We start from the raw sequence: 12389 nt of genomic DNA, 5'->3' as shown, positions 1-12389 counted from the left end.
CTCTCCCACTCCCCCTACTTGTGTTCCCTCTCTCGCTGTGTCTCTCCCTGTCAAATAAATAAATAAGATCTTTAAAAAAGAAAGAGAGAGAGAGATAGCCATGTAAAAATGAAAAATAAAAGAAAAAAAAAACACAATCCCACCAAAGTGGTATAATTTGAGGGGAGTTTGGGAGACACCACCTCCCTCCCCTCAGATGATGCTGTGATATCTACAGCACCAACAGTTACTCTTTTTATTAATTTGATGCACTTTTTCCCTGGAATGGGTGACATTCTGGGCACATCTACTCTGCAGTTCCCTTAAAACAGTGACAGTAAAATGGGAACCAGAAAGCATGGACTCATCCTGACCCTGTCACTTACTGGTTTGGGATCTCAGGCATTTAATCTCTTTGAGTCTTTATTTCCTCCCACATGAAATGGAGGCAATAATTCTTGCTGTGGCTCCCCTATAGAGTAACTAAGAAGCACCCTCCCCCCAAAAGACACATGCTAGACATAAGGGTTAACTTGTTCAAAAGAATGCCTTTCAAGCCACCCTCCCAAAGAACAAGTTGCCGCCTGTGAAGTTCCACAGAAATGAAGCCTCTCTTGCCTGGTGCTGAATGACTGTCTCCTAACATTGTCTGGGGTGAAGAGTCCTGCTGTTAGCTTCTCATATCCTAGAGCTGCAACCACAAAGCTTGAACTGCAGCCCCCATCACACCCGGAGAAAAGCTGGCGCCCCTCTCCCCCAGCCCCAAACTCTGAGTCTAGAAATAGGACTAAACCAAGTGTTCCTCGTGTTGATATTATATCCCGGCCCTAATCACGTTAGTGGAGGAGCTAGCACTTCTCTAATCCTATCGCTAAAAAAAACCCAAAACCTCACAGTTTAAGGGTTGAGGTGCCTTCTTAGATTGTAATATCCTAGATTTTGGCATGTCACTGTGGTTGTAATGAGCAAAATAAAAGGGGCCTGCATGCCTGTGACTGATCCTGGATCTGCAAGTTTCCCCCAGGAAATGCTGCTCCATTACATTTGGTGTGTGTGCCGTCTTTTCATGTGCCCTTGTGTGCATAACATGGAAAATGAAAACTGCTACAGTCTTCACAGATGCTGGCGGTTCAGCTTATGCATGAAATTACCGGACTTCCACGCCCCCCCCCCGAGAACTAGTGTTGTTAAGACAAGGTGAATAGAGAGTTCTGAGCTTGTAAAATGGGAAAGGAGGAAAAAGGTGAAGCAGAGATGATACACCATATTCCCAACTTCTAGGTTTAACTTAGCCTAGGTCAAGGCCTAAAATTTAGATAAGGTTCTCTCTATTGCCTTGTATCCAAAAGAAGAGCCACGCTTTTTCCAGGGCTGAATAAACCACAAAATCCAGGAATGCCAGAGGGAGAAAAGGACTCTGATTTCCATAAATCAGCCTATTCTGAAATAGTATTTGTTGTCGCTCCTCTGTTATGATCATTTGCGTACAGTCTGATCCTCATTTCCCAGGAAATCCCACAGAAGGGCCAGGCACAGGTTGGGTAGTGGGGGAAGGATTACCCGGGAAGGATCACCAAGGAAGGATCTGCAGGTTCAAAAGTAGGTAGCCATCAGGAAAATGATCCTATCATTTAAGACTGTAATGGTAACCTTGCCAAGGAAAACAGTCTATTAAGAAAAAAAGAGAGCCTCTGGTGTGTCTGATGGGCAAAAAATGGTCTTCAAAAGAAGCTGCATCTGGTGTGGTCTACATCTCTTATTCATATACATACACATACACATGTATTCACACACGAATACAACACACATAGGATGTGTACTTAGACTGTCACATGGCTAAAATTCCACAAGAAAAAACATTCTTTTGTACTTTAAAATCAGTTTAGCTTATAAGATTAGCAAAGGAGTGTAACATCTAGCATAACAAGCCCTGAACAGTTTAGAATAGTTTATATTTCTGTAGCATTTTATAATTTTTTTTCTTTTTTCAAACTGCTTTTGCACACATTATTTTGTTAAAAATTTTTATTTATTTATTTGACAGAGAGAGACAAAGCGAGAGAGGGAACACAAGCAGGGGGAGTGGGAGAGGGAGAAGCAGGCTTCCCGCTGAGCAGGCAGACTGATGTGGGGCTCGAGCCCAGGACCCTGGGATCATGACCTGAAACAAAGGCAGACGCTTAATGACTGAGCCACCCAGGCGCCCCACATATATTATTTTATGCAGTTTTCATGTCATCCTTGCTGTGGAGGTACGATTATTCATATTTTACAGAGAAACAGTCTCAGAGCTTAAGTTCTTTCCTGAGAAAATACTCCTCAGGCAGTGGCAAAGCCAAGAACTCGTGCTCTGCCACACCAGTGGATCCTAAATCCAGGTGAAGCCCAGGAATCTACACCTTTCAAAGTTTCCCTCCTCTGGTTCTAATGATATCAAAGCCTGGAGCCCATGTAACACAGCATCCTACAGATAGGGAATACATACTAATAGCCTATAAGTGGTCACTTAATGCAGCTAAATTGGAACTTGCTTAAAGTCACTCTGTGGTTATTTTCATAGCTGGCTTCAAAGCCTCATGTTCTCCCCTTTATGTCACTTATCTGACAGTACTGTTTTGTCTGGTAAAACTGTCAATTCTAATTTTTTTTGTATTTGAATTGCCAATATCAACATTTATATCTCAATTTAGTGTCAGTTAGCCACCTATTTCTACTGTCTAGACAATAGAGAATGTTCTCCAAAGTTGGGCACACCAGGTAACCCAATGAGAGATGCAGAAAGGAAATATCTGAATTTCTATTTTAACTTAAAGAAAACTTTTTTCAAAATATTGACCATTATTTAGTATATTGATTGACAGTGGTCTGTATACAGTTTAAAAGTGAAGAGTCATTTATAGAAGAATACACTCAACAACTGTATTGTTTGAGCACCCAATCAAAAATAGGAACCCTTGGTCCAGGCCTCCTTCCCTATGATCAGGAGAATGTGGTTGTTGTCTCCTGGGAAAGAGTCAGGAGGCATAATTCCCTTTGTACATGTAACTTCTGCTGTAATCCTCACAGGATAGAAGGAAATGACTTCAGAGGCCAGAAATATTTCTCAAACTGTGAGTGAATTCATCCTCTTGGGCTTCCCTTGCCACTGGGAAATACAGTTCCTCCTCTTTTCCATATTCTTTGTGACTTATATCCTGACGCTCCTTGGAAACATGGCCATTATGTGTGCAGTACACTGGGACCACCGGCTCCACACCCCAATGTACATTCTGCTGGCCAACTTCTCCTTTCTGGAAATCTGCTATGTCAACTCCGATGTGCCCAACATGCTGGCCAACTTCCTCTCCCAGACCAAAACCATCTCCTTTGCTCGGTGCCTCCTCCAATTGTACTTCTTCTTCTCACTGGGCACAACTGAATGTTTATTTCTGTCCATCATGGCCTATGACCGGTTCCTGGCAATCTGCCACCCCCTGCACTATCCCGTGGTCATGACTATTAAGTTCTGTTGCAGCCTGGTTATCTTTTGCTGGGTCTATGGTTTTCTCTGGTTTCTGATCCCAGTGATACTCATTACCCAGCTACCATTTTGTGGCCCGAATGTAATTGATGACTTTCTGTGTGACCTGGGTCCTCTGCTGGCCTTGGCTTCAGCCTGTGTCCCAATCCCAGGGACTGTTCTCATATGTGGCACCATGAGTTCCCTCCTCATCTTCACCACCTTTTTCTACATTATTGGTTCCTATACCCTGGTGCTGAGGGCTGTAGTGCAAGTGCCCTCGGTTGCTGGCCGGAAGAAGGCCTTTTCTACCTGTTCCTCACATCTGGCTGTTGTGTTTCTCTTCTATGGTTCTGTCATGATGACATATGTGAAACCAGGGTCAGGACAAGCAGAGGGAATGCAGAAGTTCACAACTCTATTCTACTCAGTTTTGACCCCCTTTTTCAACCCCATGATCTACAGCCTCAGGAATAAAGAAATGAAGGATGCCTTAAAGAAAGTTCTAGGAAGTTCCTAAAACTGGTCTGTGATGTTAATGTCTTACTCCCAGATGAGTTGAGACTGTGAGCCTCCTGTTACTGAACAGTTAAGAAACTGGCAAATAGATGTGAACATTTTGAAGAAGGTGTTTCAAAATTCTAAATACCAGGTCATCAATGAAGCCTTTCCCCAGGTGAAATTAACTGCCTCTTCCATAGCACGTTGTGTGTACTTTTATTGAACATGTCATTCATTTTCTTCTTGTGTTTTAGTTAACTGTTAATAAATCATCATACATGCTTGCCCATCCTTAATAGACTGTCAATTTTTTAAGAGCAGGGCCTGTGTTTTATTAATTTCTATAACTCCAGAACCCAACATCACACCTAGCCCAAAAATGTCAATAATGTCAACTTAAATAAAGAAAATAAATTTGTTCATGTTTCCTCACTAGATTCTATCATCCTTGTCATCCTATCAACAGTCAGGACAATATCTAAAGAAATTATGAGAACTCCATAACAATCTATATTTTATATATCCTATGGATGAAATGAAAAAACTTCTAGAAAACTGTGAGGTCAACCTAAAGTGGTTGAACCAAAAAAAAAAGAAGAAGAAGAAGAAGAAGATAGCAGGAAGGGAAAAATGAAGGGGGGGAAATCAGAGTGGGAGATGAACCATGAGAGACTATGGACTCTGAGAAACAAACTGAAGTTTCAAGAGCGGACAGGGGTGGGGCGATGGATTAGCCTGGTGAATGGTATTGAAGAGGGCATGTACTGCATGGAGCACTGGGTGTTACATGCAAACAATGAATCATGGAACATTACATCAAAAACTAATGATGTAATATATGGTGATTAACATAATAAAAAAAGGAAAAAAGAGTAAGATAGCCAAAACCAAATAAATAAATAAATAAATGTAAAAAAAAATCAAAGGCTTTCAATGAATAAATCACTCAAAAAAAAACTGGCTTTTATGCATACTAGGACATCAATTTTCATGTCAAAAAGTGCTGTTACCGCTTAGAAGAAAAAAACATTTCTACCTTACAGAAATGGTGCTGAGAAAATGAGCAAACTTCAAGACATAAACCCTCATGAAACTTTTTGCTAATTGATGCTTTGTACCAATGATAAATTATTAACAAGAGTGCAGTCTCGTTAGAGATGGCTCCAAACCAATAACAGAAGAAAAACATTATTAAATATCTCATCTAAGTACACACATACCCATGTACACATGCACACATAGACATATAAGTAATAAAAATAAAAGTGTCCGAAAGTTTGAGTCTCTCTCAGCAATAACTCAACTTGAAAGAAGAAAAAATATTTCAATAATCATGCCAACCTTTAGGGTCATCTGCTAAAACAGTCTGAAATAACATAATGGGCTAGATGGGGAGTTGTCTTCTAGAATTTTGGCATTCCATCACCTACCCCATGTTATCTACTCCTGGGACTTGTTCACCATGAAATGGAATTTACTTATCAGTGTCATATTAGATGCACAGAGTGAACCCAGGAGAAAACTTGTTAGTATAAAGAAGGAATAACCCCTTTCAAGACATGGAGTGAGTCAACAAGAATGAGACTGAGAAATCTGATGACATGACTCTGATACTGACAAATACGAGAATCTAAAACTTGCAGCAGACTCAAAAAATGAATAAAATTGAATGTAAAGGAACAAGAAAATAAATAAAAAGTTCATGTCCCAGCTCAACTGGTGTTGCTATAGTGATTGCACCATCAAAAGAGGAGCCTGTCCAAACAACAAAATAAACATCTAAGAATAACATGAGAATATCTATCTCATCACCACTAGAGAAACTGAGTCCCAAAGGCCAATCAAGGGGCTCCTGAGGGAAGGGAACATTGGGCATATAACAATCCTCTCATAAATTCTCACTTTTGGAATTCATAGGGGACTATATCCCTTAGGAGGAATCAGACACAGACTTCAGAGAAACATAGATAAGTCTCTGTTGTGCAACAAATATACCAATTTCTCTCCAAAGCAGTATCACGTGTCCAGCAATGTAAGCACCCTCTCTGGGCTGTGCTCTGCCAAGGATGCCATGCCCTCCCTCCTGCCTGCCTTCTGCAGCAGTGAAAACAGAAGATTCCAAGTCAGACCTGCCAGATCTGTAAGGAGGTAGGTTCAGAAGACATACAATATAGGACACTTCTTAGGTGTGCCTTCTAACTCTGCCTTCTTTTATGTGGTTGTGCCAACAACAGCACCTCATGTTACATGAAGATTGCAAGGAGATTCATCTTTACAACTAAGAGGGCTGGCAATCAGGCAAGTGAGAGAGATGAGGATGGGGAAATATGAAAAGTCCATCCTTATTAACCAGGAGGTGCATCCAGTCAGAACCAGGTCTTTGGGGGAAATCGCATGTTAGTGAAGTGACATCTGGAAATGACTAACAAAATGGCTATGAAAAGCAGGGCAGAAAACACTTCAGCTCTCTCTGATTTTAGCCATGTTTGGCTCTGTTACAGAGCAGATGATCAGGCATCTTGAGGAGGGATGCACAACGTGACCGGGCACTCCCAGGTGGTGGGTTCCCTCCCACATGGCTTACAAAGCCCTTGCAATCCTCATACACATTAATCAACAAATACTTCTCCTTTTAAACCTCTTTCCTCATTTTTTCTTCACTCTGGGTTTCTGTGAATTCCTGCAACAGAGGAATTAACTCACAGCTTGGTTTTGCCAAACATGATCTAGTCACAAAGAGGAGCCTTACCGCAAAGTGTGATGTGGAAAATTCTGAATTACTCTGATCCCTTGTGTCACTAATTACAATCATCAAGATCATCCTTAAAGCCATGGCGTTATGCAATCTGGAAAGTAATGCATTTTATAACTGATACATCAATAAATATTCTTAGCTAGAACATTTTTATTAAAAGCATCTGGATCTCTATTCTGCACTTATATTTTATGAATAAATATCACCACTCAATCATGTTGCTTGGGTCATTTAGGCCCAAATGATGACTTTCCCTTACTAATTGAAGGGATCCTAAAATAAATTAATAAATTAAGACCAGACTACTAACATCAGAATTGTAGGCAATTTCATAGGCTTGGCTTTGCTTTTCTCACCATGAAAATCACACAACATCCAAGTCTAACTCACACAAAGAAGTTTTCACAAAGATTCTCCTCCAACTCCCCAACACAATGCCAACCTCCACATCTAGAGTAAGATGGGGTGACAGAGGGGGCGAGGAACTAGAAGGGGAATCTTTGTCCAGTGGGACAGTTTATGGTTCCCAGCACAGTTCTTGGTTCCCAGAGGCCTCTGCTTGGGAGTATCTGACATTTGTGAGCCTCAGCATCTATCCATAAACCAGAAGAATAGAGGCCTTCTAGGACACTTTGTGACACTTCAGGCAAACCCTCAAAAATCCTTAAATAATATACCAGATACATTGCTCAGTTTTTCTACCTTTAAGTAGAGATTTAACCTAGATCAAGGTTTTACAGAAGTATTTTAATTCAACAGGTAGAAGATGGAACTGATATGAAAGCCATTATGTAGATGTCTGGGAGTTCAAATTTTTATTAAGAAACCATGATGAACACTGAAGAATGGATGGTACATTTGATGCTTTTTGTCTCAGTTGTCAGATGACCTTAAGACACAACACTGATCCAGATAACAGTGAAAAGCAAAAAGATTTCAGTGTGTGGTTACCTTTCTCCCTCTTCGGATGCCTAACATTTGTGTCTCTAATTCCAAAGATTTAAGTAATTGAAATTCTGTGTCCAATATCAAGGGTCTATATCTCTTAATCTATAGATACAAATATATGATTTTCATACCTACTTACATTTGTGAGTACTGTCATTAACCTTCTCCAAGCTGCTTATCACATAACATCCTGTCTTTTACTGTGAGAAAATTCTGAAAGAGAAATGAGAGAATACAAAGATTCAAAGTCTGAGCATACCAAGCACTCTCCAAAGTTCACAGTCTTCAGCAGTATATAGTTATATTATTTATTTAATAGAATAATAGAATCTGAGGGAACTAGGGATCACCACAAAGGAAATAATCCTGAGGATGAAAGAATAAGGCCATCTTTGTCATTGTCACTTTTCTTCTCCATCCCTTAGGAAGCCATGAATATGTCAGGAGTCAGCACAGTGACTGAATTCATACTCCTGAGTTTTCCGTGCTCCAGGGAGGTTCAGGTCATCCTTGTCATGCTGTTGTTTGTGTCCTACATCCTGACAGTGATGGGGAATGGGGCCATTGTCTGTGCAGTGAAGCTGGATCGCAGGCTTCACACCCCCATGTACATCCTGCTGGCCAACTTCTCATTCCTGGAGATCTGTTACATCAACACGACTGTTCCCAACATGTTAAAGAACTTCCTATCTGAGACCAAAGCCATCTCTTTCACGGCTTGCTTCTTCCAGTTCTACTTCTTCTTCTCCATGGGCATCACTGAGACCCTCTTACTGCCCCTCATGGCTTTTGATCGGTACTTGGCCATCTGCCAGCCTCTCCATTATCCGATCATCATGAACAACCATCTCTGCATGAACCTGGTGGCCCTGTGCTGGGTCACAGCTTTCCTCTGCTATCCGATCCCTATCTATTTTATCACACAACTCCCCTTTTGTGGCCCCAACACCATTGACCACTTTGTCTGTGACCCTGGTCCTCTTTTGGCCCTGTCCTGCATCCCTGCCCCTGGAATTGAGCTTTCCTGTTCTATACTAAGCTCTCTTATTATCTTCATCACCTTCTTCTTCATCCTTGGGTCCTACACCCTGGTTCTTAGAGCAGTGTTGCATGTCCCTTCAGTGGCTGGCCGACGTAAGGCCTTCTCCACCTGTGGTTCCCACCTGGCTGTGGTGTCTCTCTTCTATGGATCCATCATGGTGATGTACATCAGCCCAACCTCTGGAAATCCAGGTGGGACACAGAAGATTGTAACCCTGTTCTACTCTTCGGTGACCCCACTTATAAACCCACTGATCTACAGTCTCCGAAACAAAGACATGAAAGCTGCCTTGAGAAAAATTCATATGTGCACAGAAATTAGTCAAAGCAAGTGAGAGCTCATGAGTTGGTCAAAAATCAGAATTAATTATTTTCCCCATTTCCATTCCCACCTAAAAAGTAGGTGTTTATTCATTTGCCCCTTGAAACACAGACTCAAATTCATCTATTCTTGCCTCATTACATAATGGACAACAGTATGCCAAATTAAATCATACTTTGCCCTCAAATCAGGATTTCATAGATCATAATTTGAATAAATGACCTGGATGTCTGGACTTTAGACTCTTCTTCTATCCTGACATCTAATACCTGCGTGTCCATTTATCTGTGATTATTAACACAGTCCCTGGCTTCATGCCTTCCTGACCTCTGTTAAGTGCATCCATTCTTACACTTTGTTTTTCTTGCTTAAACATCTCTGTGCTACTCCTTAGAAGAGTACTCATACCTTTGTAGCTCAAATAAAAAGTAATTAGTGAGAATCCAACCATAATAGAGCCAAAATTTTTATTTAATTGACAATCAAAAGACTGACAATGACCAAACCTGTTTCATAATTACTTAGGGAAATTTTTAAAAGAACAGATTCTCAGTTTTTCTCCAAATCTAAATCAGAATCTTGAAGTGGACCCCTGGAAATCCTTATTTTAATGTTACTCAGGTCGTTCTGGTGCACCTGATCAGCACCAATCCACAAATGATCTGATAGAACCACTTTTATTTGTTTTTAATTTCCAATTTCAATTTATTTTTTTATTATGTTAGTCACCATACAGTACATCATTAGTTTTTTTTAATAATTTTTTATTGTTAAGTTAATCACCATACAGGACATCATTAGTTTTTGATGTAGTGTTCCAGGATTCATTATTTGCGTATAACACCCAGTGCTCATTGCAACACCTACCCTCCTTAATACCCATCACCGGGCTAACCCATCCCCCCACCCCCTCCCCTCTGAAACCCCCAGATTGTTTCCTGGGGTGCAGAGTCTCTCATAGTTCGTCACCCTCTCTGATTTCCCTCCCTTCAGTTTTCCCTTCCTTCCCCTAATGTCCTCCATGCTATTCCTTATGTTCCACAAATAAGTGAAACCATATGATAATTGTCTTTCTCTGCTTGACTTATTTCACTTAGCATAATCCCCTCCAGTTTCATCTATGTCAATGCAAATGGTGGGTATTCATCCTTTCTGATGGCTGACTAATATTCCATTGTGTATATGAACCACATCTTCTTTATCCATTCATCTGTTGAAGGGCATCTCTGCTCCTTCCACAGTTTGGCTATTGTGGACATTGCTGCTATGAACATTAGGGTGCATGTGGCCCTTCTTTTCACTACATCTGTATCTTTTGGGTAAATACCCAGTAGTGCAATTGCTGGGTCAAATAGAGCTACAATAGGGTAGCTCTATTTTTAACTTTTTGAGGAACCTCCACACTGTTTTCCAAAGTGGCTGTACCAACTTGCATTCCCACCAACAGTGTAAGAGGGTTCCCCTTTCTCCACATCCTTTCCAACATTTGTTGTTTCCCCTTTTGTTAATTTTTGCCATTCTAACTGTTGTAAGGTGGTATCTCAAAAGTACCACTACTTTATTTTTTTAAGTTTTGTCTGCTTTATTTACATTTCTTTTTTTATTATTATTATGTTAATCACCATACATTATATCATTAGTTTTTGATGTAGTGTTCCATGATTCATTGTTTGCGTATAACACCCAGTGCTCCATGCAGTATGTGCCCTCTTTATTACCCATCACCAGGCTAACCCAGCCCCCCACCCCCCTCCCCTCTAGAAACTTCAGTTTGTTTCTCAGAGTCCATAGTTTCTCATGGTTCGTCTCCCCCTCCGATTCCCCCCCCTTCATTCTTCCCCTCCTGCTATCTTTTTTTTTTTCTTTTTAACATATAATGTATTATTTGTTTCAGAGGTACAGGTCTGTGATTCAACAGGCTTACACAATTCACAGCGCTCACCAGAGCACACACTCTCCCCAATGTCTATCACCCAGCCACCCCATCCCTCCCACCCCCCCACCACTCCAGCAACCCTCAGTTTGTATTTAAAAAAATATATATGTGGCAGAAAGAAATGAAATCCTACACTAGCTGGGAAATCACTTCTGGGGAGAAAGAATCTAATAAATTTCTTAAGACAAATATTGTGATATCAAGAGTTCCTTCCATTCTTGTGAATAGTCCCTGAAACTCAACTTCTATATCACAGAAGAGAACTTTCATATCCAAATAAGGCGTTATTAATCTTTGTTTTGAGTGAACATGCAATTTGCTCTAAATTTTATTTTTAGGATATCCCGGGTCAACTTTTGGATTAAGGCAGAACATCAGAAAGCTAATATGTGGATCAAAATTATTAGGTCTGGGAAGAATTGCTTCTCTTGAGTTGTACTTCTATATAATGCCTTTGAATCTTGTTGAGAAATGTTATAAGAAGCAGTTATATTGAACCAGAGTATATCTATGTATATCTCTACCTATCTATCATCTTTCCATCTATCTATCAGCTATCTATCTGCATCACATACTTCGGGTGACCAATTTTCACTGTACTTCTTAGTTTCCCTAGTATGAATCCCCATGAAAGAAATTATTATAGGACTAAAAGCCATTAATTTAGCTTTCCCTGTTAACCCAGTTTTCTTTTTACCCTTAATAAAAATCATGTAACAGATAATGTTTCCCCATTTCTCACTTTGTTTTCCCATTCCTCATAACACATTTAGAGGCTTGATAAGCATAAGATCTTAACAAAAACTATCATTCTATTTTTTTCTTTCCAAGTTCATATTTCTCTTATTCTTTCTTTTATGGCACTTTTGGTATGTCAGATCCTTAACGGAAAAAGGTAGAATATAGTATAATAAAGGAACATATAAATAAAAGTATAAGTAAATAAGTTGTTCCCAGAAGAGCTTATGAAGTGGTAAGGATTTTATTAAGACTTCCTTTATATTACTGAGCAGTCTTTCCCAGGAGTTCAGATAAAACACTATTTACTGTGGCCGAGAATGTTCTAGATTATCTGATCCTGCCTACCTCTCCAGCCTCATAAACCATCTACCTTCTGGATAGCCAAATAAACTATTTCATATTCTTTGAAAATCCCAAACTTTTACCTGTACTTATGGGACTTGGTTCCCCTAGAACTTTGCATGGAATATTTCCTGACTTTGAAAGATCACCCCCTAACAAAGGCATTCTCTAACCATCTCATGTAAATTACCCCCTATTCTATACTAACATTTTCTATACTCATATATTCATGTTTTATTGAGGGACAGTTGACATACAACATTATGTTAGTTTCAGCTATACAATGTGTGTGTGTGTGTGTGTGTGTGTGTATTGCAAAATCATC

The 12389-nt window shown here is 40.1% G+C and overlaps 2 protein-coding genes across 3 annotated transcripts; both read left to right on the top strand.

Annotated features, from left to right (window-relative positions):
- Positions 1–3056: 3056 nt before the first annotated feature.
- Positions 3057–3998, top strand: LOC112833259 (olfactory receptor 11H6-like). Its single transcript, XM_025884325.1, has one exon. It carries the CDS (start codon positions 3057–3059, stop codon positions 3996–3998), a length of 942 nt encoding a protein of 313 aa, XP_025740110.1.
- Positions 3999–6306: 2308 nt separating this feature from the next.
- Positions 6307–9058, top strand: LOC112833244 (olfactory receptor 11H6-like). Of its 2 annotated transcripts, XM_025884293.1 has the most exons (2): positions 6307–6313; positions 8112–9058. In XM_025884293.1, the coding sequence occupies exons 1-2, from the start codon at positions 6307–6309 to the stop codon at positions 9056–9058; spliced, it is 954 nt and encodes a 317-aa protein (XP_025740078.1). The 2 variants fall into 2 exon arrangements, with proteins under 2 accessions (XP_025740078.1, XP_073745843.1); XM_073889742.1 differs by lacking the exon at positions 6307–6313 and having other exon boundaries at positions 8105–9058.
- Positions 9059–12389: the final 3331 nt, after the last annotated feature.

This window comes from Callorhinus ursinus, unplaced genomic scaffold (genome assembly GCF_003265705.2).
Source record: "Callorhinus ursinus isolate GAN/ISIS: 27379988/994484 unplaced genomic scaffold, GSC_fseal_2.0 scaffold116, whole genome shotgun sequence".
NCBI classification, from domain to species: Eukaryota; Metazoa; Chordata; class Mammalia; order Carnivora; family Otariidae; genus Callorhinus; species Callorhinus ursinus.
Note: the sequence above shows the minus strand (reverse complement) of the source record. Positions and strands in the feature narration are given on the sequence as shown.

Bases quoted from the DNA above. Each gene is read 5' to 3' on its own strand.
- LOC112833259 (XM_025884325.1), top strand. From the start codon at position 3,057: ATGACTTCAGAGGCCAGAAATATTTCTCAAACTGTGAGTGAATTCATC.